Source organism: Mus caroli, unplaced genomic scaffold (assembly GCF_978045245.1).
Source record: "Mus caroli unplaced genomic scaffold, Mus_caroli_1 scaffold_12, whole genome shotgun sequence".
In the NCBI taxonomy this organism is placed as follows: domain Eukaryota; kingdom Metazoa; phylum Chordata; class Mammalia; order Rodentia; family Muridae; genus Mus; species Mus caroli.
In genome coordinates, this window is record NW_028227267.1 from 59351425 (window position 1) to 59373193 (window position 21769).

Here is a 21769-nt window from a genome sequence, read left to right on the forward strand (position 1 = left end):
GGTAAAATCTGACGGAAACAGACTCTGCAAACTCCTCCAGCCTGTACTTGTGCAATGGTGTGCAAGTGCTCGCATGCATAAATATGTAATACACAAAGCAGCAAGGATGATGATATCAAATTTTCACTATACAATGGATGTTTTGTCCCAAAGGTCATACTAAATTGTCTTCTTTAATTTTGTTAAAGCCAGGGCTTTGCTTATATACTGCCCAGGCTGGCCTTGATGCCTGGCTGATCTTTCTTCCTCAACCTCCCACATGCTGAGATTACAAGTACAATACTACACTTACCTTTGGAGGTGGGTGTGTGTGTGTAAAGATTTTATTTTTAATGTCTATAAGTGTTTTGCCTGTATGTATGTGTGTGCATCGTGTGTGTGTGTGTGTGTGTGTGTGTGTGTGTGTGTGTGTGTGGTGCCTGCAGTAGTTTGAATCCCTTGGAACAGTTGTGAGCTAGGTGCTAGGAACTGAACCCACAAGAGTGAGTGTACTTATTCATTGCTGAGCCATCTCTCTAAGCCCTATTATTTTTTTAAAGTTAAGTATGGGTGTGTGTGTGTGTGTGTGTGTGGAGGGTGTGTGTGTGTGTGTGTGTGTGGAGAGATGGCTCAGTGGTTCAGAGTATTTGTGGCTTGTGAAGAGAACCTGGGCTCAGTTCCTGGCACCAACATAAAGAGCCTCAGCCACCTGCAATTCCAGCTCCAGGGACTCAGACACTCACTTCCAGCCTCTACAGGAACCCACACTCACATGTGACACTCACACAGCTATACACACATATGCAAAAACAAAATAATTTAAAGCTCTGCTTATATCAGCACTATAAACAGGAGTGAAAACCCCTCACACTCCACCTCTTAACCCACAGGCTGGGGCCAGTTCTTCCAGCTCTCTCCCTGCCCATAAAGGCCGGACATGCCTGGAAGAGGATGAGCCTGGTCTCTTCCTTCCCTCTGCATACTGGGGGAGGGGGCGGGGGTGGGGGTGGGGAGGATATTACTTCACTATGCACTTGCATAATGTGCTGCCTGCCACAGGCCTCAAATAGTGGGGTAATTAGTCACAGGCTGGAACTCCCAACACTCAGCCAAAATAACACATTCTCTTTGTAAGCTAAGTAACTTGGGTAGTCCATTCTAGTGATGGAAGGCCAATGAGATCAGAATAAAATGCTATATAACCTGCATTTCCGTCTATACAAGTCCTCCCTCCCTTCTGCAGAATGAAGTCCTGCATGACTGGGTCAGAGGCTAACGCAGTTATGAAAGCACAGCTAGGCCGGTCTGGATATGTGAGTACTCCAGGGTGTCTCAGGGTTCCATGATTAAGGATGATGACAACGTCACTTAGAGCTGACATCCAAGGCCTTAGCTGGGTAACAGCCATGAAACATCTCCGTGATAGGAAAGCAGATGAAGACTGAATGCAGAGCAACCCAACACCTAAAGGAGTAAGCGGAAGAAGCAGGAAGGCCCAGGAGCAGGGACGGCAGAGGTTAAGTAGCACCAAAGTCACTGTCAAAGACAGGAAAGCACAGGGCTCCAAGGAGAAAAGAGCCTCGGAGTCAAATGACTTGGGGGTAGGGGTGGAGGTGGGGGACGGGCAGATTGTGATTTAAAACAAACTGGTTGTTGGGCTTATCATCAGAAAGACCATCAAAATATTTCTTCCTCTGCTGGGCTATACACACCCAAGTACAGTTAAGGATGCCCCAAGAAAAGAAAAAAGGCACAGGAACATGAAAACAATGGCCCTTGCCAAGGAAATCAGTTTGGCAGAGTAGGGGATGCAGGTTTCCTGGTGTTTGCCTAAGATAGCAGGGAGAGCTCCTTGGCTGACAGATATGCAAACTGCTCTAGCTACTGCTGAAAGGACTGTCCGCCTATGGGAGGGCACAAGCCTACACACACTGCACCTTTCTGTAGGCATTAGGGGCCTCTCAGAAGCCTCTTCCTGGTGCCTTCTCAGTACAACTGAGGAGACAGAGACTACAGAAAAGACATAACCTCCTTTCCTATAAGTACGGAATTGATCTGTGAGGAGAAACGAGATCTAGCGGGCATCTAGACACCTACAGATCAGCCTATGCGTAGACCTCATCTAAGTCTTGACTGGTTGACTGACTTTGAGGCAGTGCCACGTAGCTATGGCTGGCCTCAGATCTGCTGCACAGGTGAGGGTAACCTTGAACTCCTGATCCTACCTCCCCAACAGTGGGATTATAGCTGTATCCCACCCTGGCTGGTTTACATGGCGGTTGCTAAGGAATCAAACCTACAGCTTTGGTACATGCTAGGCCAACACTCTCCCAGCTAAGTTAGACTCCAGGCAGCAAGTCTTCGTTATAAGGCATCACTGGGAAAGTCTCCACAAGGCTGACAGGAAAGCTTGTAATGTTTGAACTTTACAATTTTGATTTTTTTTCTTCTTTAATTATTAATACAACCTTTACCCTGCATTTCACTGAAGTAGCTAAAGAAGATTAGAATCCCGGGGTCAGAGGGTGGCAAGCTTTCTTTTACAGGGCTGGAAGCTATTTTTAGCTATCTGGGCTACTCTGTTGTAACTACTCAACTCTGCCCTGAAGTTGCAAAAGCAGCCAGCTAAGGAGGGGACACAGTGGCTGAGTTGCAACGAACACCGGGCCACCTCTGCCCCCAAGCTCAGCCACCAGCAGCAGCATTTACTCCTGACAGCCAAGGAAGACACAAAACAGAACATGAACTCTAGTGCCCGTGAACTCTTCAAAAACAACGGTCTAAAATTAGGGACCAGTAAGCCAGGGAATTCCCAAATTGCGCCTGCAGCCCCAGCGCCTGGGCTTGAGGAGGCAGGATTACAGTGTGTGTAAGAGCAGCCTGAGCAGACTGCGTTCCAGTCACACACGGCCACCTACGCGTGCTGGCACCGCTCCGAGAGCTACGTTTTGCTTTATACAGTGGTTTTGGCATTTGAGTAAGAGTTGCAGGAAAATAAAACAACAACACCCAAGCCACTTAAGAGCTAACTGTGACTTCCATAGTCTTTCTTTGTCTACGTTCCCCATAGGGGTTTCCAGGTGAGGTCTGTGATATGATAGAACATACCAGGCGGACTGTCAGGACTCGAGCATTTACAGTAAGAGTCCCTCAGCCATGCTCTGACTTAGCTTCCAAAAGCCCCCACGTCACATCCTTCACCCAGCGCACACACTTGGCTGGCCTCGAACATCATCTCCCAGCCCTGGAGACAGGATTCTTCCTATAGGCTTCGGCATGCAGGCTTGTTTCGTGTCATCACTAGCGTCCTGCAGGGCTCTCTGTGTGTGTTTTCCAATAGGGGATACCAAGAACTGTCTTTAAGCTGTAACACTAAGTAGTGAGGACTATCTACTATCCAAACATGGTCTGGTTAAACAGCGACATGATTTAATGCATAAAAACAGCTACAAATCACCAGAAAATTAAACCCACCTCTTCTATGTACTGGTATATGATAGCTTTGACGGCAGGCATGTTGGTGGCATCCATCATGAGGGTGACTGCTTGCCCCTTCCGAATCTTCACTACTCCTTTGAATACCTGCTGGTTATTGTAACAGGCAGCCAGTGTGGCAATGGCCATTACCTACAGGCAACAGGAGAGAGGAGAATCTCAGGTCATGAAGACAGAGCTCATAAATTAAATAGTGAAGCCTTTCTGTGCCAAAGAGCCAATGTGCACCAAGGCAAGCAGCAGTACCCAGGAGTAGGCCAGTAAGGCTCGACCTTTTCAGCTCCCCCACACTCAACAACAGGGTTATTCTGTCATTTAGCCACAAAGATTCCGTCTCATTTACAAACACAAGTAAATCCAACATTTTCCATACTAGAGCAGTTAGTAGACTGAATATACATTTCAAAATAATAATCTGGAGAGAATTGTGAACTTTATCCTCTTATGGATATAGTTATTATACATTAAAGATGGTGTGAGATGAGAACAATGGGAGGGAGAGGGTCCTGGCTTTCTGTGCTCAAAAGTAAATGACTCTTGGGCTGATGGAAACCTAGGACAGCCGTACAGATTTAGCTGAGACCGTTTAGAACTGTCAGGACAAGATCAAGCCAAGCTTCTGAGTGAGTTAATTTAGAAATAACTGGTAAAGGAAATTAATAAGTCTCAGAATATATAGCTGCTGGGTCTCCAGGACCAGACATTGCTATCCGGAGTACAAAAAAAGGATCATAGAACTTAGGTTAGTGAAGATGTTATTGCGTTTTGTCTATTCATTCACGTGTGTAGGCAATGCGGGATACCAGCAATCTAACTCAGGAAGCCACTCCTGGCAAGAGCCCTGGCCTGCTGGGCCATTTTCTCCTGTTAACAGCCTTACTCAATTCAGCCAGCTGGTCATCTAGACTGAGGCCCAGGCTTATTAGCCTAATGATCTAGCTAGTTTAGAACAGTTGATGGGTAAACCCCAGAAGGAACGTTCTGGAACAGTCAACCTTGTCCTGAATGTGACACAAGGACTCTGCTGTGACTCCCTACCTACTCCTGAGATAGGCAGTGAATGCTGCCAAGAAACCATGCCCCTCAACACAGCAGAGCAAGACAGAAGCTATACTCTACCAGCCCAAGCACCCACTCCTTTAGCACCCCACTGCATACCTGTGGAATAGCACAGAAGTTAAACACACTCTGGTTCCGGAGCCGTGACAGGTAGGTGAGGACGTCGGGGATGTGCTGTAGGGCGTTGGTTATGAGTTCATTCAAGCACTGCACGGCCACATCTACGTTCTCTGGCTTAGCAAAGTCTTCCAGCTTCTTAATGTATCTGCCCCACACCTGGCCAGTCAGCAAATACAGAACAAGTCAACAGGTGGAGGGAGAGTTTACATGGATTGTGAGATCTCCTGTGGGGGCCAGAGGGGTTCACTGTAGACCATTTAGAATGCACGCTTAACATGTGTGGGGGCCTGGTTTCCAGCCTCAACACCAAAAACCAGCAGCAAAACATGAATGAGCTGTGCTATGTACAGTGAAATCATTTCACTGTTCACTGAGATCCAGCTGTTTTAGGCTTCAGGTAGCAGCCATTTACAGTGCCCAGTCAAGGTCCAATGAATGACGAGAGGCAGGGTGGCCCGTGGGAAGGTTCTCTTCTAGATAATGCAGCATGCACGAGCATACTGTAATGACCACAGCATAGGTCTCCTGCTAGCAGGGAGGGTGTGAGTCTATTACTGAACACCCCCAGCTACTACAAATCAACTCCAGCAATACAAGCAGACTTCCAAACCCAAGACTGCCAATTCCACTAACAACGCTGTTGAGCAAGAATGTGTAGAAAAATAAGCAACTACAAGGCGGGGCCATCACCTCCCTAAGCTGTAGAAACCTGAACAGGGTTCTCAGAGCCCTCACTTCCAAAATGTGAAGAGTTCAGTTGTTTGTTTTAGCACAGGGAGTGAGTGCCTTGTTTTGTTATTGTTTGCTTGAAACCAGAATCTCATTAAGTAGCCTCAAACTCCCCAGTCTCCCAAGGTCTGTAATACTGAGATTATAGGTATGTGGCCACCCTACCTGACCTGGTTTCACGTGTTTTAATGTGAAATCATGAAACATGACTATTTTATTAAAGATCTATTTTTATATAAACTTTAATTTATGTGTCTATGTGTGTGGGTGGTGGGAACCAAGCTCAGGTCCTGTAAGAGCACATCAGATGCTCTGAACTGCTGAGCCATTGCTCCAGCACCATGTTATCCATCCTTAATATGCACCCAAATCTACCCAGACAAAAGGTACCAGATGTTTTGCAGAACCCAGAAAACAAGAACAAACAAAAACTTAATGAATCAATGAACCTACGTCAACAATTACCAACATGACACAGGACAAGTCTAGTCAATCTATATCCTACTCGTGAAGTTATTTTCAAGTAGAGGTAGGTTTATTGTTTTATAAATATATTATGAATTCCCAAAGGTTGAACCTAGGGCCTCATGCATGCTAGGCAAGTATTCTATCACTGAACTATACCTAAAACCTTTCTTGTATACATGTCAGCTCACATCTAAACATGATCAATAATATAAAACACGCTTCACGTCTACCCCCTCATCCCCCAGTTTGCTCAAATTTAAACAAGATGCACATCCAACATATGCTGGGCACCACCGAGTACCATAGCTGTGAGTTTATCGAAGGGAAGGTGAAAAGGGTGTGTCACATCCTGGAAGCCTTCTCAACTTCTCTGTCTCTCCGACTTAATCCCAATAGTGTTCACTCACCCTGCTTTTCTTGTAAATGGTAAGTCTGGCAAAAGCACTTCCCTAATGATCTGTGTCATTTGCCTAAGCTGTGCCTCCTAGGAAAATCACAGCTCATATGGATTCCTGACAGCCATCAAGCATCATGATGAGCCAGCAGGCTGAGGGCTCAGTCTACAAGAAAGCTCTCCTAGCTCGGATGTCCGTTGCAAGTCCCAAGTTGCCACCTGCTCAGTACCCATCATGAAGGATGCAGACCATAGGCTAGAGATGCCCTCTCCTCTATGCCATCTAAACCCTGCTGGCAACTCTACTTCCTCAGCTATTAAAACTGAATCCCTGTCCATCTGGGGTTTGGATGGAGACCTCATCATGGAAACACTATAAATGAAATCTATACCATGGTGGCAATTCATCTCCAGTCCTTCTGTGCTCTGTCACAGTTTTTCTTGGAGGAATCGACTGCAGTCACAGAGGGCACCCTGAGAGCCCCAATTCTCTATACTCACAAACTGTTAGGGGCACACAGTCATTAGCAATCTGATTGCAAAACTCCTTTAGGTCTTCAAAAGCCTCCAATCTTAGTGTGAGAAGGCCAAGGCAGGATGAGCCTGAGTTTAGGTCAGCCTGGGCTAGCTATATAGTGAGATCTTGCTCCAAAAATGTAAAATAAAAGATCTCAGGTTCTAGGAGGTTTGTGCTAGAAAACAAGTACTGAGCACATACGCTTACTATAAATCAAAGATCACAGGAGCACAGGCTCTTGCCTATAAACCCAGCAGTTTCATGCTGTCAGGCTTATGTAATCGCAGGAGTTTTTGTTCACTTTTACAGTACCAGGTATCAACAAGCCAGTGTCTCCCATGGACTAGCAAGCACTCTGCCTCGGAAGCAGATCCCCAGGTCCTGCCCAATTTCAGTATTTCAATACCGATTTGTTTAGGTTTTCTTGAGTGTTTACTCGGGCCAGCTTTAAAGCAAGAAATTTCCAGCCTCAACCTTGAGGGTTGTGGGATTGCAAGATGGTATCACCACACCCAGCTCTGCTATGCTATAAAACTATTTTATAACGCGGTTACGTTTTCTTCTCTACTTGCTTTTGTCTTACCCTCTTCCCCCGCCAAGCCCACAGATGGTGTTAAGGATCTAAACCACACCCTCATGGATGCTCAAAAGTACTGTGTCTAAGCTGTATCCCTAAAGCCGCAACATGGTTACAGAAACGCTGTAGAAAACCTTCATTTAAACTACAGCACAGCAGTTCCTGCAGTTTGGCTTTCTCACTGGAGAGGACTCCATGGTAGTGTGGCCCTTTCTATCCCCACTCTCCTCTGACTAGACATTTGAAATGTTTACCTTTACGCATAACGCTACAATAAATGGCCTCTCGGGCAGCACAGTACCTGTGGTCTTGCCTAATAATGGCCTCTCGGGCAGCACAGTGCCTGCGGTCTTGCCTAATAAGAACAGGCTTCTTGGTGGTCCTCCTTTTCAGGCTGTCTGAGCTGACACTAACACTGAGGACGGGACATCTGTCTCACTTCTGTCACACCTCCAGCCTGTCGTGCAGGTGGGTTCTTCTACTTCACTCCACAGGCTGAGGAACTGGTGCTCACGAGTCACAGGCATGTGATTCACGCTGTGTCTGTGAGCCTGGGCCAGGACCATCAGACTCCTCTTCCTGGGTGGCCATAAATACCTGGGCATCATCTGACAAGGTCTTTTCCACTTTCCACCATGGAGGTATCACAAGGAGAGACCCAGACAGGAGCCTTTCTCAATCTGTCTGCCCACGTCACCTGGGACATGTCAACACGCCACTCTTGTTTTTTTCTGTGACATGGCTTGTCTCTTCTTGCAATCTGAGCACCTACAAGGCTGAGGCTGGAGAATCTTGAGTTCAAGCCTCAGAATATAAATTTTGCATCCATTATATACATTGCAAATTTCATCACTCTGTGACTTTTTTTTCTAATCTAAGAGTACTTGGCTTTAGGAGAGGATTTTATAAAAAGCAGGAGGAAATCCTGGCGTGAACACAGCAAATAATTTTTTTTGACGCTCATGGTTTAATTAAATCGTCCTCTTATATAATGGATATCCGTAGTTGAACCCACAGCCTTGCATACACTCTCTTAGCATGAATGATTCCATGAGTCACAACTGCAGCACCTTCTGCCCCTCACTGTCAGGGACTTGGTCCAATCCATCCCGTTTGTGTTGGGCACACCTATGCTGAAGGTCTGAAGTCAAGAGTACTCAGGCTGTGGCTGGCTACAGGAATACACTCAGGGAAATACCTGAGCCCCGAGAGTAGGGTGTTAGGTTGGTTTGCCTGAGATATATCTGTGGCTTGGAGGAAGTCTGACCAGAGAGGAGAAATGGGTCAAAGCCATTCAAAGGCCCTGAATCCCTAGATGCAGTCAGGCTACCCGAAGCAAATGGCTTAGTCACTTGCAACCACTGCGTTAGGTGATTGCTTTTTCAGAGTCTAATACTGTTTTTCCCCAAGTACCCCATTATCAGTTACCTCCCGAGGCCAAAACTTCCTTCCTTCCTGTTGGTCTTCCAGATAATCACGAATGATATTTGTTTTCTGCAGGAACAGACCCATTGAGTTGGCACATTCTATGTCTTCACCAACAATGGGGTCTTCAAACTCTGAGGCAGAGAATAGACGAGAAAGGCCAATTCCCACCAGCCCAGCAACGTAGTGGCAGTACTGCAAAAGATTATTATGTAAAGCACTTTAATAATCACAGAGAAACATTCTTGCTGGGCATCTTTAGCTACAAAACAACAAGTTGAGAGAAGAGTGTCTGAGTTCTCCTTTTGATGAAAACACAAGCACACACACAAGCAAGATGTTGCGACATTGTAGTCCTGACTCCATGTGAGCAGTCTGAGGCCAACACCCAGAGGACCTACTGCCATCACCTTCACTGCACACAAGGAACCTGAGAAACCCTGGCCAGTGACCTTGTCCACGAGCACTCATCTGCAGGGCCTAGGGGTATGACCCACAGGTGTCTGTCTGTCTGTCTGTCTTCCCTTTCCTTTCCTTTCCTTTCCGTATTAGGGTTTGAAGTGTAGAGCTTAGCTTTTTTTTTTTTTTTTAAGGCAGATCCCACCTCACTTTACTTCTGTCATATTCTACAGCCCAGCCAAGCCTCAACCTTGTGACCCTTCCACCTAGGCATCTAGCATAGCTAAGGTTATAGGGGAAGGCAGTCATAGGTGGCGAAAAGGTGTTAGAACTATGGATCCAGCCTTACCAACAGTTCTGAAAAGGTCTCACCAAGATATCTGACAAATATAATGCTTTTAACTGCCAAAGAAGTTTCCTTCCTGAGAAAAGCACCCTGGCCCCATCCTCTGAGAGGGACATGCTGCTGACAGCCAAATGCAATCTATAGACCAGATATTGGAAAATACATCTGCATCTATAATGCTAAGAGAAGTGCATTTCAAGGTAACAGTTCTTGGGTCTAGAGAAGAGACCCATAATTCATCTGCCTTTAAAAGCGGACGGGAGGGCTGGTGAGATGGCTCAGTGGGTAAGAGCACCCGACTGCTCTTCCGAAGGTCAGGAGTTCAAATCCCAGCAACCACATGGTGGCTCACAACCATCTGTAATGAGATCTGGCGCCCTCTTCTGGAGTGTCTGAAGACAGCTACAGTGTACTTACATATAATAAATAAATAAATCTTTTAAAAAAAAAAAAAAAAAAAGCGGACGGGAAAAGAATTCAATTACATTCACTTATATCTGGTTGGAACTTCCTTTCACAAGTACAATGTTTCCTACCCCAGCTCTGTGCAGATGGATGCGGTAGTTACTGAATGAGTACGCGGAGAGCTGGCTAGGACTGGTAACTGTTCTAGCTCCCATCACACAGTGACTAATTCAGACAGTATAGCCACAGTTCCAAAGACATCCCTCTGAGTCTGAGGTTCTTGTTTTGTTAGTCATAGTCTCATTATGTAACCAGCCCTTCACTTCCTGGAACTTGATATGTAGACCAGGCTAGCCGTAAGCTCACAGAGATCTCTGTCTCCTGAGTGTAGGGGTTAAAGGCATGTGCCACCATACCTGGCTATGTTTGGGGTTTTGTTTTTGTTTTGTTCAGTTCAGTGCTGGGTGAGAGCCCAGGGTCTGACTACATCCCCTAGACCCACACTGACTCGGTGAATGTCAGATCTGAAACTAAGCACGGTAAGAAAAACAAAACACATTAACTCTCTAGGCCTTTAAGAGGTGAGCAAGCCACTCCTATGTCGGCTCCTTTGTCCAGATAAACAATCTATTGCAGCCTACCAACTCCTAGCCTGGCTTGTACCCCACACTGCTGGTAAGGAACAAGTTCTGGGCAGACAAGCTATTACTGTGTTGGCTTCATGCCCTCTCCCCCACTCTCCCAGGAATATGGACCTGCCCACAGAGGGAAGATGGATCAGGCCCACAGAGACAGCTCAGCTCACCATTCGTCAGCAGTTGCTATGGTTTCAGGGTTGCTGGGACTGGAGACTTCCAGTGCAACAGTGCTAAGGTAGGGATGCCTCATGGGAGATGGAGGCCATGAAAGCTCCATCCAAATGGACTAGTGAAAGTCATAAATGAGCCTCAGGCTGGGACGTCCATCTCTTTCTTCTTTCTTACTTTCTCTCCCTCCCTCCAATATGGCTAAACTTCCCAGACAGTTGAAAAGGAAGGTGTGAAAAACTTGGATACGTCTCATGTATCCTTCTCTTTTTCTCTTTTGGCAGTGCTAGGGGTCAAACCCAGGGCTATAGGCATGCTGGGAAAGCACTCGACCACTGAACTACTCCAAAAACAAAAGAAAAAAAATCACTCCTCTGATGACTCACACACCAAAGCAGGTGCATACTCAGTATTCTACAATGGGAAGGAAAATGCCAATAACAAAGTATTGTTTTTAAATTTTGAAAAGCACTGCTATTTCTGTGTTACAGAAAAAGTATTTGCCCAATTACCTAACTTTTCACAGCAACTTGGGGGCAAGCTTACAGTTCACTTGGCAACAGTATGCCCTGTGGGGCATGTATGGTCCCTGACAGAGCGTTCAACTGTGTGTAAGCTAACTGGTTTTGAGGACTACTCTGCCCTTGTTCTGAGCTTCACCGTGGAGACAGCTGGCCATCTACACAGCAGATGTGGACTCGGACACTAACCTTGTCACCGTGGAGACAGCTGGCCATCTACACAGCAGATGTGGACTCAGATACTAACCTTGTCCCAGTCCTGTTTGGAGGTCACATCCTTGTCTACAAATTCTGCCATCCCACACCCCATCCTGTGGCAGATGTCATCGATCACTGTTTGGTATTTCTCAGCCAAATTTCTAAACTCCAGGGAGATCTGAAACGAGACCACAAAAACAATCAACCAGACACACCAGATGACACACTTCATGGTTCCAGAGAGAGCTCACAGGCCAGTGATGGATAGCCGCTTCCCTGGACAGTCAGGTTCCCCAAGGACCCATGAAGCCAGTGTCTTTCTCACTCCAAGAAGGTCAGTTTAACTCTATGTCTGCTGCCCAGTGCCGTCTTCCTTGTAAGCCCGAGATCCATAGAAAAATGCAGTACTGACTGGTTTGGAAATGTATTACTACTACACAATTATCTCAAGCTCAGAAGAGCATTTAAAAGTTATCAACATACAACATAAACACAGCAAAACTTTTTTTATTTTTGAGGCAAAGTCTCACTATGTTGCCCCAGCTGACATCCAACTCACAATGCCCCTGCCTCAGGCTCTCTTCAGGTGTGTGCCACCACAGCTGGCCCCTCCATGAAAGTTTATAAAGAACAGCTGAGCTGTTATCACGAAGCACTGAACTGTGAACAGGTGATGTTAAGACCTCATGTGAGAGAGCTGTGTAAGAGAAGCTAGACTCACTTCTCAGGAAGGGACAAGGGCATACCAGCTGGCCACAGAGCAGCCATGTCATCTCTGATAAACATTAACTACTAACGCCTCCCTCCTCAAATTACACAAAAATCAGTCTGGTCTTTCAGAACTCTCTTCTTTCTAGGACAGCTGATCCAAGTTGGAGCCAAAGATTGAAACCATTTAACACTCTCCCGGGAGTCAAATCCCTGGTGCCTCCTCAAAACTGTTTCTAGCCACACTGCTGTGGCAAGGGCAGTTCTGTTTATAAGGGGACAGGCCAGTGAGGACAGGAAAACAAACACCTCAAACAGGGCACCTGATTATCCTTAGTGGCCTTTAGAATTTCAAAATTTGGAAATTTTGAATATAATTATAGAACTGAAGCAAATGAGAACAAGAAGTACCCAGTGAAACAGGAACTCTGTCCTGCTGGAACCCTGAGGGAAACGACTTTTTCCTTCAGGCTCTGCAGTGGGACACAGACCACAAGGGCTTCTCCCACCCTTGGGGGATTCAAGCCACAAGGAAAGCACACTCCCGGGTCCCTGTATCAATTGCTGGCCATTCCAAGAACATGCAGGCACATTATGGTGATAAGTCTCCTGGGATAATAAGGACCAAATCCCAAACAGGGCAAGAGGTTTATGGCACTTCCATTGACTTTCAAGGCAAACTCCTCCCCTTAGAGAAGGTCGGGAAAGGTTATGATTAAGCCAGTTTGTTGTTCTAACCCCTCCCCCTCAAGACAGTTTCCATACTGGAAACTGACTAACGGTCCTCCTGCCTATTTCTCTGGGATCCCTGATGCATGCCAACATGCCTGGCAGGTTTAACCTTTTCCTGTCCTTTGAGCTCTTTTGTTTGTTTTCCAGACAACTTTACATATATGTCCTGGCCTAAAACACGCACAGCCGAGGCTAGCCTGGAACTCCTATTCCTCCTGCCTCCACTGTTCAGCTCACTGCATAGCCGAGGCTAGCCTGGAACTCCTATTCCTCCTGCCTCCACTGCTCCAATTCACTGCATAGCCGAGGCTAGCCTGGAACTCCTATTCCTCCTGCCTCCACTGCTCCAGCTCACTCTGCTGCCAGTCTTTAAAGAGACACAAGGGTCAAGCACGAGGTTTCTGAGCACCCTGGGTTCCAATCCTGACTCCCTATTTGGGCAAAGAACTTTCTTCTCATACCTCCATTTTCCTCATATGTAAAAAATGCACAAAGTATAGGCTTACCACACACAGTGTAAGTATAAGCCAGGGGTGCTGGCACATTTCGAAGGCTGAGGCAGACAAACAAGAGGCAGCACGGGCTCATTCATGGGCTCTCTGGGCACAGACGTGCATCAAATAAACAGAGTTCACTTGGCTTATTCTCAAAACAAAGAGTACATGTAATATTTAGCGAGCAAGCGAAAGCGCTAATAAAATTGTCCTCTAACGTACATTCTATCTACCCAGAATTGACAAGCATATTTTGCAAGAACCTGGACCCTCTAGGTTTGAGTTTAAGATGCCTGTTACCTTACAGTTTTGTTCCAAACCAACACACTTCAGTCCCCTTCCCCTCCTACTGCAGCTCTGTGTGCAGCACTGAGCGACCCTTTACTCCTAGAGCTATCCCAGGGCCAGTCTTCCTCTACAACCTCTCTGAACACACTTTTCCATGTCCTCCTGTGTTAAGATGATCCCCAGAGCCAGAGGGTCTCCCATCCAGGTACAAAACGCGACTTTACAATGCTTCCCATTCATCAGGACATAAACGATTAGCCAGCGGCATCTGGCCTATACCTTCAGCTCCCTTTCTCTCCCCCTGGGACAGTTCACTACTTCCAAACTCTCTTGGTCAAACAGGAAGAGATCAAGATCAATTCACTGCCCACCTTTGAAACCTTCCAAAGCAGGATATTCTCTTCCCACTGGATTGCCACACGCAAAGGCAGTTGGGCAGTACAAACTTACTAGCTGGGGATCTGAAATTTACCTAGCTCCCCCAAATGACTTTAGCATTTTACATGTTTGTGTTCTTTCTGGTGGGTAGATGATGCTACCTTGAATTTTTATGATACATATAATAAAATTATCCCATGATCAGAAAGTCTTTAAAGGGTATAATGTCCCTACATGAAAAGTAGTTTGGTAGCACACACCTTCAATTCCAGCACCAGGAGAAACAGAGGCAGGTAGAGCTCTATGAGTTCGAGACCAGCCTAGTCTACACTGTCAGCTCCAGACCAGCTAGGGCAACATAGTAAAACCCTGCTTCAAAAACAAAACAAAACAAAAACAAAAACAAAAAAAAGGAAAATGTATTGTTGGAGACAAATCTAATTACTCAGGAAGTTGGGGTAGAAGGGTTATAAGTTCAAGGGCAGCCTAAAACAAAGTGAGTTCATGGTCAGCTTGGGCAAATTACTGAGAAACTGTATCCAAAGGAAAACCAGGCAGGCTGAGGATAAAGAGCAGTAACAGAGTACCCTGGGTTTCATACCTAGTGCTGAAGAGAAAAACAACAAAAACAAAACCCACTTCTGTTCCTAAGAAGTTAACCAAGTGGGTCCCAGCCCTTCATCTACATTCGGAGGACTCAAAGGCTCACCAGTGAGCTTCTATATGGTCCTCAGAGTAACTGAATTCACTGGCCATCAGGTACCCTGAGGACACCATTGCACCAGTGCCTGCCCTAGAGCCTCAGGGTCCTCAGTAAACTGCAGACGTCCTAGGAACTTTCAGGGCACAGCATACTATATTTTAGTCTTTGGCCCTGAAAACATGATCTCAGCAAGTTGGAAACAGCCCATCTTTCTCAAACCTTGCTGGGCTCCCCTTCTCTTCAATCAACTCCCTCCTACACAGAAGTACAGACTACATTCCTTTATTGTAAAAATTATATAAGAACTGTTCTCCAACACTCTAGAACACTATGCACAAGACAAATGCCCTCTCACGTCACACGTGACTTTGCTGAACATGCAAATTCTAGAAGTGAGGTCCACGTGCACCATGAACTTCAGGGCCCTAAAGCTTGGGGTTTCACCTAGACTCCATCTCAAGAGCTGATACCTACAGAATACTTAGCGCGCACCAGGCACTGCGCTAAGAACTTTATACATAAGAAATTATCCAACTCAAGTAGTTCTACCAGCACAGCTTGGGGCACTGAGTCAGAACCTATTTAAGAAAGGGCCAAAGATCTCACCTCAGTTGCTACAGAAGCCCATGCCCCACCCAAAGCTGTGAGCCACACTGAGCAGCGACCCTCACTGTAGGCTACACTACAGTCACCAGGCCCATATGATCCAGTCTGGAGCCCTACCTTTTTGTCTTTTAATATTCTGACAGTTCTTCAGACCTGAAGTGTGAATTTCAGATCCTTCTGTAAGAATGGACCTGGGACTTCTCAGTAACAACCTGAAGCAAGGGTCACAGCCATGCTGCCCTCAGAGTATCACCACCACCACAACTGGGGAGCTGTTATCGTCTCTACCATACAGGGGGAAAACCGAGGTAGGGAGAGGCTATGTACCTCACCACCAATTACCAAGTTAGAATTCCAAGCAGAAAAAGTCTGGCTTTGGACTCTCAGCTGCCCTCAGACTGTTCACATCACCTTTCTCTCAGCTCAGGGGCCGACAACTGCACTGGCAATTATCGACAGCCTATGCCCAGAGAGCCCAGTACCGTGGGGAAGTCCTCCAGCACTTGTCGGTCCTTCTCCTTGCTCTCAGTGAACCGCCACTCAGGGTCATAGAGGAAAGTGTGGAAGTTACACAGCAGTGGGATCTTCTTCTCCACACTGATGCTCATGTCATCCTCCACTGTATCCAGGGCTCGGAGAACCAGGTAAAACACACACACGGCGTGCCTGTAAAAAAAAAAAAAAACGGAAAGGCTAGAACAGGATACCAAGCATCTACTATTGTTTTTTAACATCTACTTATTTTGTGTGTGTGAATCAATGTGTGTGGTGTGTGAGAGAGCATGAGTGTGCCCCAGAGCATGTGGGAGGTCAGAAGACAGACAACTTCAGGAAATCAGACCTCCCTTTCCACCTGTGGGTTCTGAGACCTGAACTCAAGTTGTTGGGCTTGGCAGTGAGCACTTTTGCGGGCTAACCCATTTCACTAGCCTGTTTCTTAAATATGTACCTCTGAATAGCATGTAAATCAGGGTGGTACTTCATGCCTGTCATCTCAACTCAGGAGGCTAAGGCGGGACGATCCTGAGTTCAGGACGACTGGGACCATAAAGTGAGACTTTACTAAGTGACTTGCGCCAGGCCATTCTCTAAAGTTGTCTTAAAGGATTAGAAGTGACATCAGAGTCTGCCATACTTAGCACTTAACGATTTTTTTCCTGTCTTAAGTGGGAGTAATGAACTCTCCCGCTTATTTATAGAGTAAAATGGAAACCTAAGCAGGTGGATGCTACGCGGCTAAGAATGCTTTGTACCTTACCAATGCATGGCAGGGGCCAAGAGGCAAATGTTTAGAGGGCACTAGGATTTTTGCAGATGGAACGCTTTCCAGCACGAATGCTGTGGCTGGCACGGTAACTGCTCTAAACTTTTTAAGACTCAGTATGCTTGAAATGTAAGGTGACAGACAAAAGCCAAGAAAAATGTCTGGCCTGCTCTCAGGCGGGTGCAGGTGCCAGAATTAAAAGAAGGTAAAATCAACATGGCTGCCCCACCCCCTTCTCTGAAAGGGCTGGCCTAAAAGGGTGCTGGTAGATGGCCAGGTGCCTGGAAGGGCATTTGCAAGTAAACACATGGGCGGAGTGGGGGAGGTAGTCCCGCCTAAGCTACAACAAGGAGCCCATAATTCTAAGTGGGGTGTCAACGGAACTGCAGTGACTCAAAAGTTCCTGGAAAAGCGGTCCTCCCCAAGTCAGGGGTCTCCACTAACCGTATGTCCCCATCCAGCGCCTGGATAACCGCGGCAAAGCTGCGACTGGTCTGATTGAGATACTTGTAGCAGGTCTTCAAGCTGCTGCTGAGTGAGTCCTGTGGGCAGAGAAGACATACCGCGGTGGCAGACGTGGAGCAGGAGTGAGGCTGGGGCAGACAGCTGGCAGCCAGGCTCCGTGCCCGGGACCAGTCCTTGAAAGGCCAGGCGGTGGGGGGCCAGGAGCAGCCTCGTGGGGGTGACCCTGGAGTCTTGGGCGCGGCGACCGGGCTCAGCACCAAGGTCCGCTTGACCAGGGCCATGGCCTTGGTGCTGCTGGCGGCTGCCATGGGAGCGCAGCGCAGAGTCCTTCCTCCATAGGCCCCACTGAGCTGCAAGGCGCCCACCGCAGGGCGGGGATCTGATAGGGCTAACCCTGGTCAGAGTAGAGAAAGCCTCACTCTGCAACACGTGCAGGCCCGGGCCACGCCCCCTGCTGCCTCTGGCCACGCCCTGCAGCACGAACCCCCAGCTTACATTTACTCTGGAGCCTGTCCCAAGTTCCGACAAGCTGTGGGGGAGAAAAGAGTGCCCAGGCGCAGCTCTGAGAAACTGGCTTCCCCTCCCTGTGACAGTCTTTCCTAGACTAAACTATCTGTCCTGACTCCTTTTACCAGAGTGGTTTTTGTTTTTGTTTTATTAGATATTTTGTTCATTTACATTTCAAATGAAAGTCCCCAATACCCCCCCCCCCACCCTGCTCCCGAACCCACCCACTCCCACTTCCTGGCCCTGGCATTCCCCTGTATTGGGACATACCATGGGCCTCTCCTCCCAACGATGGCCGACTAGGCCATCTTCTGCTATATATGCAACTAGAGACATGAGCTCTGGGGGTACTGGTTAGTTCATATTATTGTTCCTCCTATAGGGTTTCAGACCTCTTTAGCTCCTTGGGTACTTTCTCTAGCTCCTCCATTCGGGGCCCTGTGCTCCATCCAACAGATGACTGTGAGCATCCACTTCTGTATTTGCCAGGCACTGGCATTAGCCTCACAAGAGACAGCTATTATCAGGGTCCTGTCAGCAAACCTAAGTGCTTTTTGTATGTGGTCAATCTTACTATGTAGCTCTGGCTGGCCTCGAACTTGCTTATGCAACCCTTTTACCTCTACCTTCTGAGTGCTGGATATGGACACACACACACACAGCAATCTGTCTTTGCACTGCCCAACCACAACCAATCCCGCTGACCCTTGACCCTCTGGCGCTTCTTTTTGTTAATCTCCAGCTCTTGTGCATAAAGAGGACTGAGCACAGTTCTAGCCTGAAGAGAATCTGGCTTTTGACTACTGCTGTACTGCTCTGCCATCCCTAGTCCCTTTAGGTTTCCTGTTGCTGGAAGCCTTACAATAATCCCTGTTCACAGGAGCACACCACGAGGGATGTCCAGTAAACTGGTCTCCGCAAAGGAAAACTTTGCAAGGGGTGGGTTTGGAAGGTGTCTTATTACAAACGGCAACACAAAACTCCTTTCTGTGTTGTGTTGTGCTGTGTGCGCTTTATAAGAACTTTTATGTACAGGAAAACTGAGCTGAAGGTACAGTTCCCACCTGCCCCCTGCACGATCCTACACACTGTCTCCACTCATTTCAAGGACCGGGGAACACAATTATCTAACGAGAGAGTTGTTTCTGCTAGTAGGCAATCCACAGCCGCGCTGCGAGGTTAACAGAACCTTGGACCCCGAGGGTCCCGTGAGCTGGTTTATTTGGACTTCCTATGTTTCCTAATATGGACACACAGTCTTTTGTCTAAAGAGTAAGACTTTCTTTTAAAAGAAAAAAAAAAGGAATCCTCAGTTTCGTTTTATTGCCATTTCTAATAAAATATATTAGTGAAAACTACTATTTACTGATCAGCATATATGTAAAATTCAGTCTAGCACATTAACAACCTGTAGAGTTTCAATGAGATAAAGCAATACATTCAAAGACAATTTAAAAGTCACCATCTCAGGCTGGTGAGATGGCTCAGTGGGTAAGAGCACCCGACTGCTCTTCCGAAGGTCCAGAGTTCAAATCCCAGCAACCACATGGTGGCTCACAACCATCCGTAACGAGATCTGGCGCCCTCTTCTGGAGTGTCTGAAGACAGCTACAGTGTACTTACATATAATAAATAAATCTAAAATTGTTTAAAAAAAAAAAAAGAAAACTCTGTCTCTCCTCTCCCTCTCCCCTCCCCTCCCCCCCTTCTGCCTTAAAAAAAAAAAAAAAGTCACCATCTCCTTCAAAATGTGGAAAGACAAGATTTCACAGGAAAAAAAAAATGAACAGCTGTTCTCTTTTGAGACAGTCTTCCTCTTGTAGCCCAGACAGTCCCTAGAACTCACAGCAATTCTCCTGTCTCAGCCTCTTCACTGCTCAAGTTACAGCTGTGTGATCTACCACACCCAAGGTGAGCAGCTCACTGTTACCATGTCCCACAAATTGCTTCGCAGCATTTCTCAACTTATGGGTCCTGGCCCCTTTGGGAGTCAATGACCCTTTCACAGGAGTTGCTGAACACCGTTGAAAAAGCAGAGAGTTACAATTCCTAACAGTAGAAAAATTACAGTTATGAAATAGCGAAATAATGGTATGGTTGGGGGTTAGCACAACATGAGGAACTGTATTAAAGGATCACAACATTAGGAAGGTGGGGAACCACTGGTCTAGCATCTGCTCTCAAGGTATGCAAAGGGACAATGGCACTGGGTCTGAAGAACAGGCTTAGGGGAGCACTCTCCACCCCAACACCCAAAACAGACAAGCAACTGGCCTTGTCCGCAGCACTTCTGTTTCGTTTCTGTTTCAGTATGTCACCTTAAACAACAGGTCCCTAGAATGACCAAGAAGAATCTTGAGGACAGTACTGCTCTCTGAGTGGAAAGCTCTCATGGCCGAGAACTCCCAGTATGTCACAGCTACTGTCCCTAGAGTCCCCCAGCTTTTCACTGCTGCCTGAAGCCATGTACACACCCTTAACTCTCCAGTGAGGGCAACAGAGCTCAAAGGGCTGAGTTCAGGGCAAGGGTACAGACGACTCCCACCCAGACTGGGGCTCCAGGCTCCAGCTGACAGCTACCAGCTCCACCCCTGCCAGTCCTGCCCTTGTTCTTAATAAGCCAGGTTTGCTTAGGATGGGTAACTCAGAACCTCAGAATCCATGAACTGACTTGGACATCGGGAAGGTTAACGTTAAATAACTATTAACGTATTAGGCACTGCATGCCAAACACAACACAAACATTACCTTTAACCTTTCCTAAATGTTTAAGGATGGTATACAGGCTACAGTCCACGCTGTCACACAGGGGGCAGAGATCATACTTTTCAGTGTTTTAGAAAACAAACCACAAGCGGATTAGGACCCCGGGATTCCTTAGCAACAATTCATAAGCAACACAGCCGAATATATAAACCACATGAGACAAATGAAGCCTCGCTCTCAATCAAATCAGGCTCTGCTGCCAAATAGTGTTCAGTCAGTCAAGCAGGATGGGCATAGCTGTGACCCAATACTTGGGGAGCTGAGGTGAAAGATGAAGAAGTTAGAGAAGCGATCTAGGCTAAACTCCAAGACCTTCTAGCATAAAGGAAAACAACAGAAAGAAACAAAACCCCTTTCACTCCCAGCCTGGAGCTGGCAGGTTTTGACTAAGGCCCTGTAGCTCTCCTACTATCTTACAGATGATAGAGAAACACAGATATTAAGTTACTGACCAGAACATGCTTGGCTAAATAGTAAGAGCTAGAACTGACACAAGTCAGATCTCCTTAGAAAAGGTCGGCTTCTTCCATTTGGTGGCCTGAGTAATGCCACACAACTTGCATGAGGGGCAATGCACTGAGATGTGCTAATACGCTCAGTAAAAGACAAACTATTTGAACTTAAAAAAAAAAAAAAAAGTCTCACTGCCTAGTCAAAGATCCGCCTGCCTGTTCAAAGATTAAAAGCCTTGCACTACCATGCCTGGCCTAAACCCACATTTATTTTTTGTTACAGAAATAATCAGCTCTCGATATTAATAGTTCAGGACATGCCAGGCAGTGGTGGCGCACACCTTTAAGCCCAGCACTTGGGAGCCAGAGGCAGGCGGGTTTCTGAGTTCGAGGTCAGCCTGGTCTACGGAGTGAGTTCCAGGACAGCCAGGGATACACAGAGAAACCCTGTCTTGAAAACCCACAAAGTTCAGGGTACATATCTCTCGGTTTCCTTTTTATTATTGTTGTTGTTATTTAAGTATTAAATAAAGGGAAATGAATTTTCCAGTTTGTTTCCACTAATTAAGAGGTACTTCAGACAAGTCTTATTTGTTTGTTTAGCTGAAGTTTTGCCATGCATCTAGGCTGGTCTTAAACCCCTGGGCTCACAAGAGCCTCCTCTGGAACAGCAGGTACCACAGCTCCTACTTCATGGCACGTGGCTAGTATGCATGAGGCCTTGGGCTCAGTTCTCAACACTGGGGGTGGGGACCTCACAGGGGCTGGCAAGTGCTCAGCAAACACTGGATTATCAAATCCCCCAGAGAGAAGAAATAGCCCAAGCCTCACTTTCTCTGTCCCTTACCACGGCCACCCACTCCCCTTCAAGGAGGACACCAAAGCCTTCAGTCTCCAAGGGTCTCGTAGGTCCAAGGTCCTCTTTTATAGAGGAGAGAGGTGAACAGTCCCCAGCTCTAGATCACAAC

At 46.8% G+C, this 21769-nt stretch overlaps 1 protein-coding gene across 1 annotated transcript in view; it reads right to left on the bottom strand.

The window, feature by feature from the left end:
- The window catches only part of Fdft1 (farnesyl-diphosphate farnesyltransferase 1), a 28827-nt gene that overhangs the window by 1383 nt on the left and 5675 nt on the right, over positions 1–21769 (bottom strand). The window contains exons 2-7 of the mRNA XM_021181477.3: positions 17056–17153; positions 15830–16013; positions 11488–11616; positions 8767–8958; positions 4633–4809; positions 3454–3606 (exon numbers count right to left, since the gene is read on the bottom strand). Coding sequence (XP_021037136.1) covers positions 3454–3606; positions 4633–4809; positions 8767–8958; positions 11488–11616; positions 15830–16013; positions 17056–17153 — 933 coding nt within the window. The remainder of the gene's footprint in view (positions 1–3453; positions 3607–4632; positions 4810–8766; positions 8959–11487; positions 11617–15829; positions 16014–17055; positions 17154–21769) is intronic.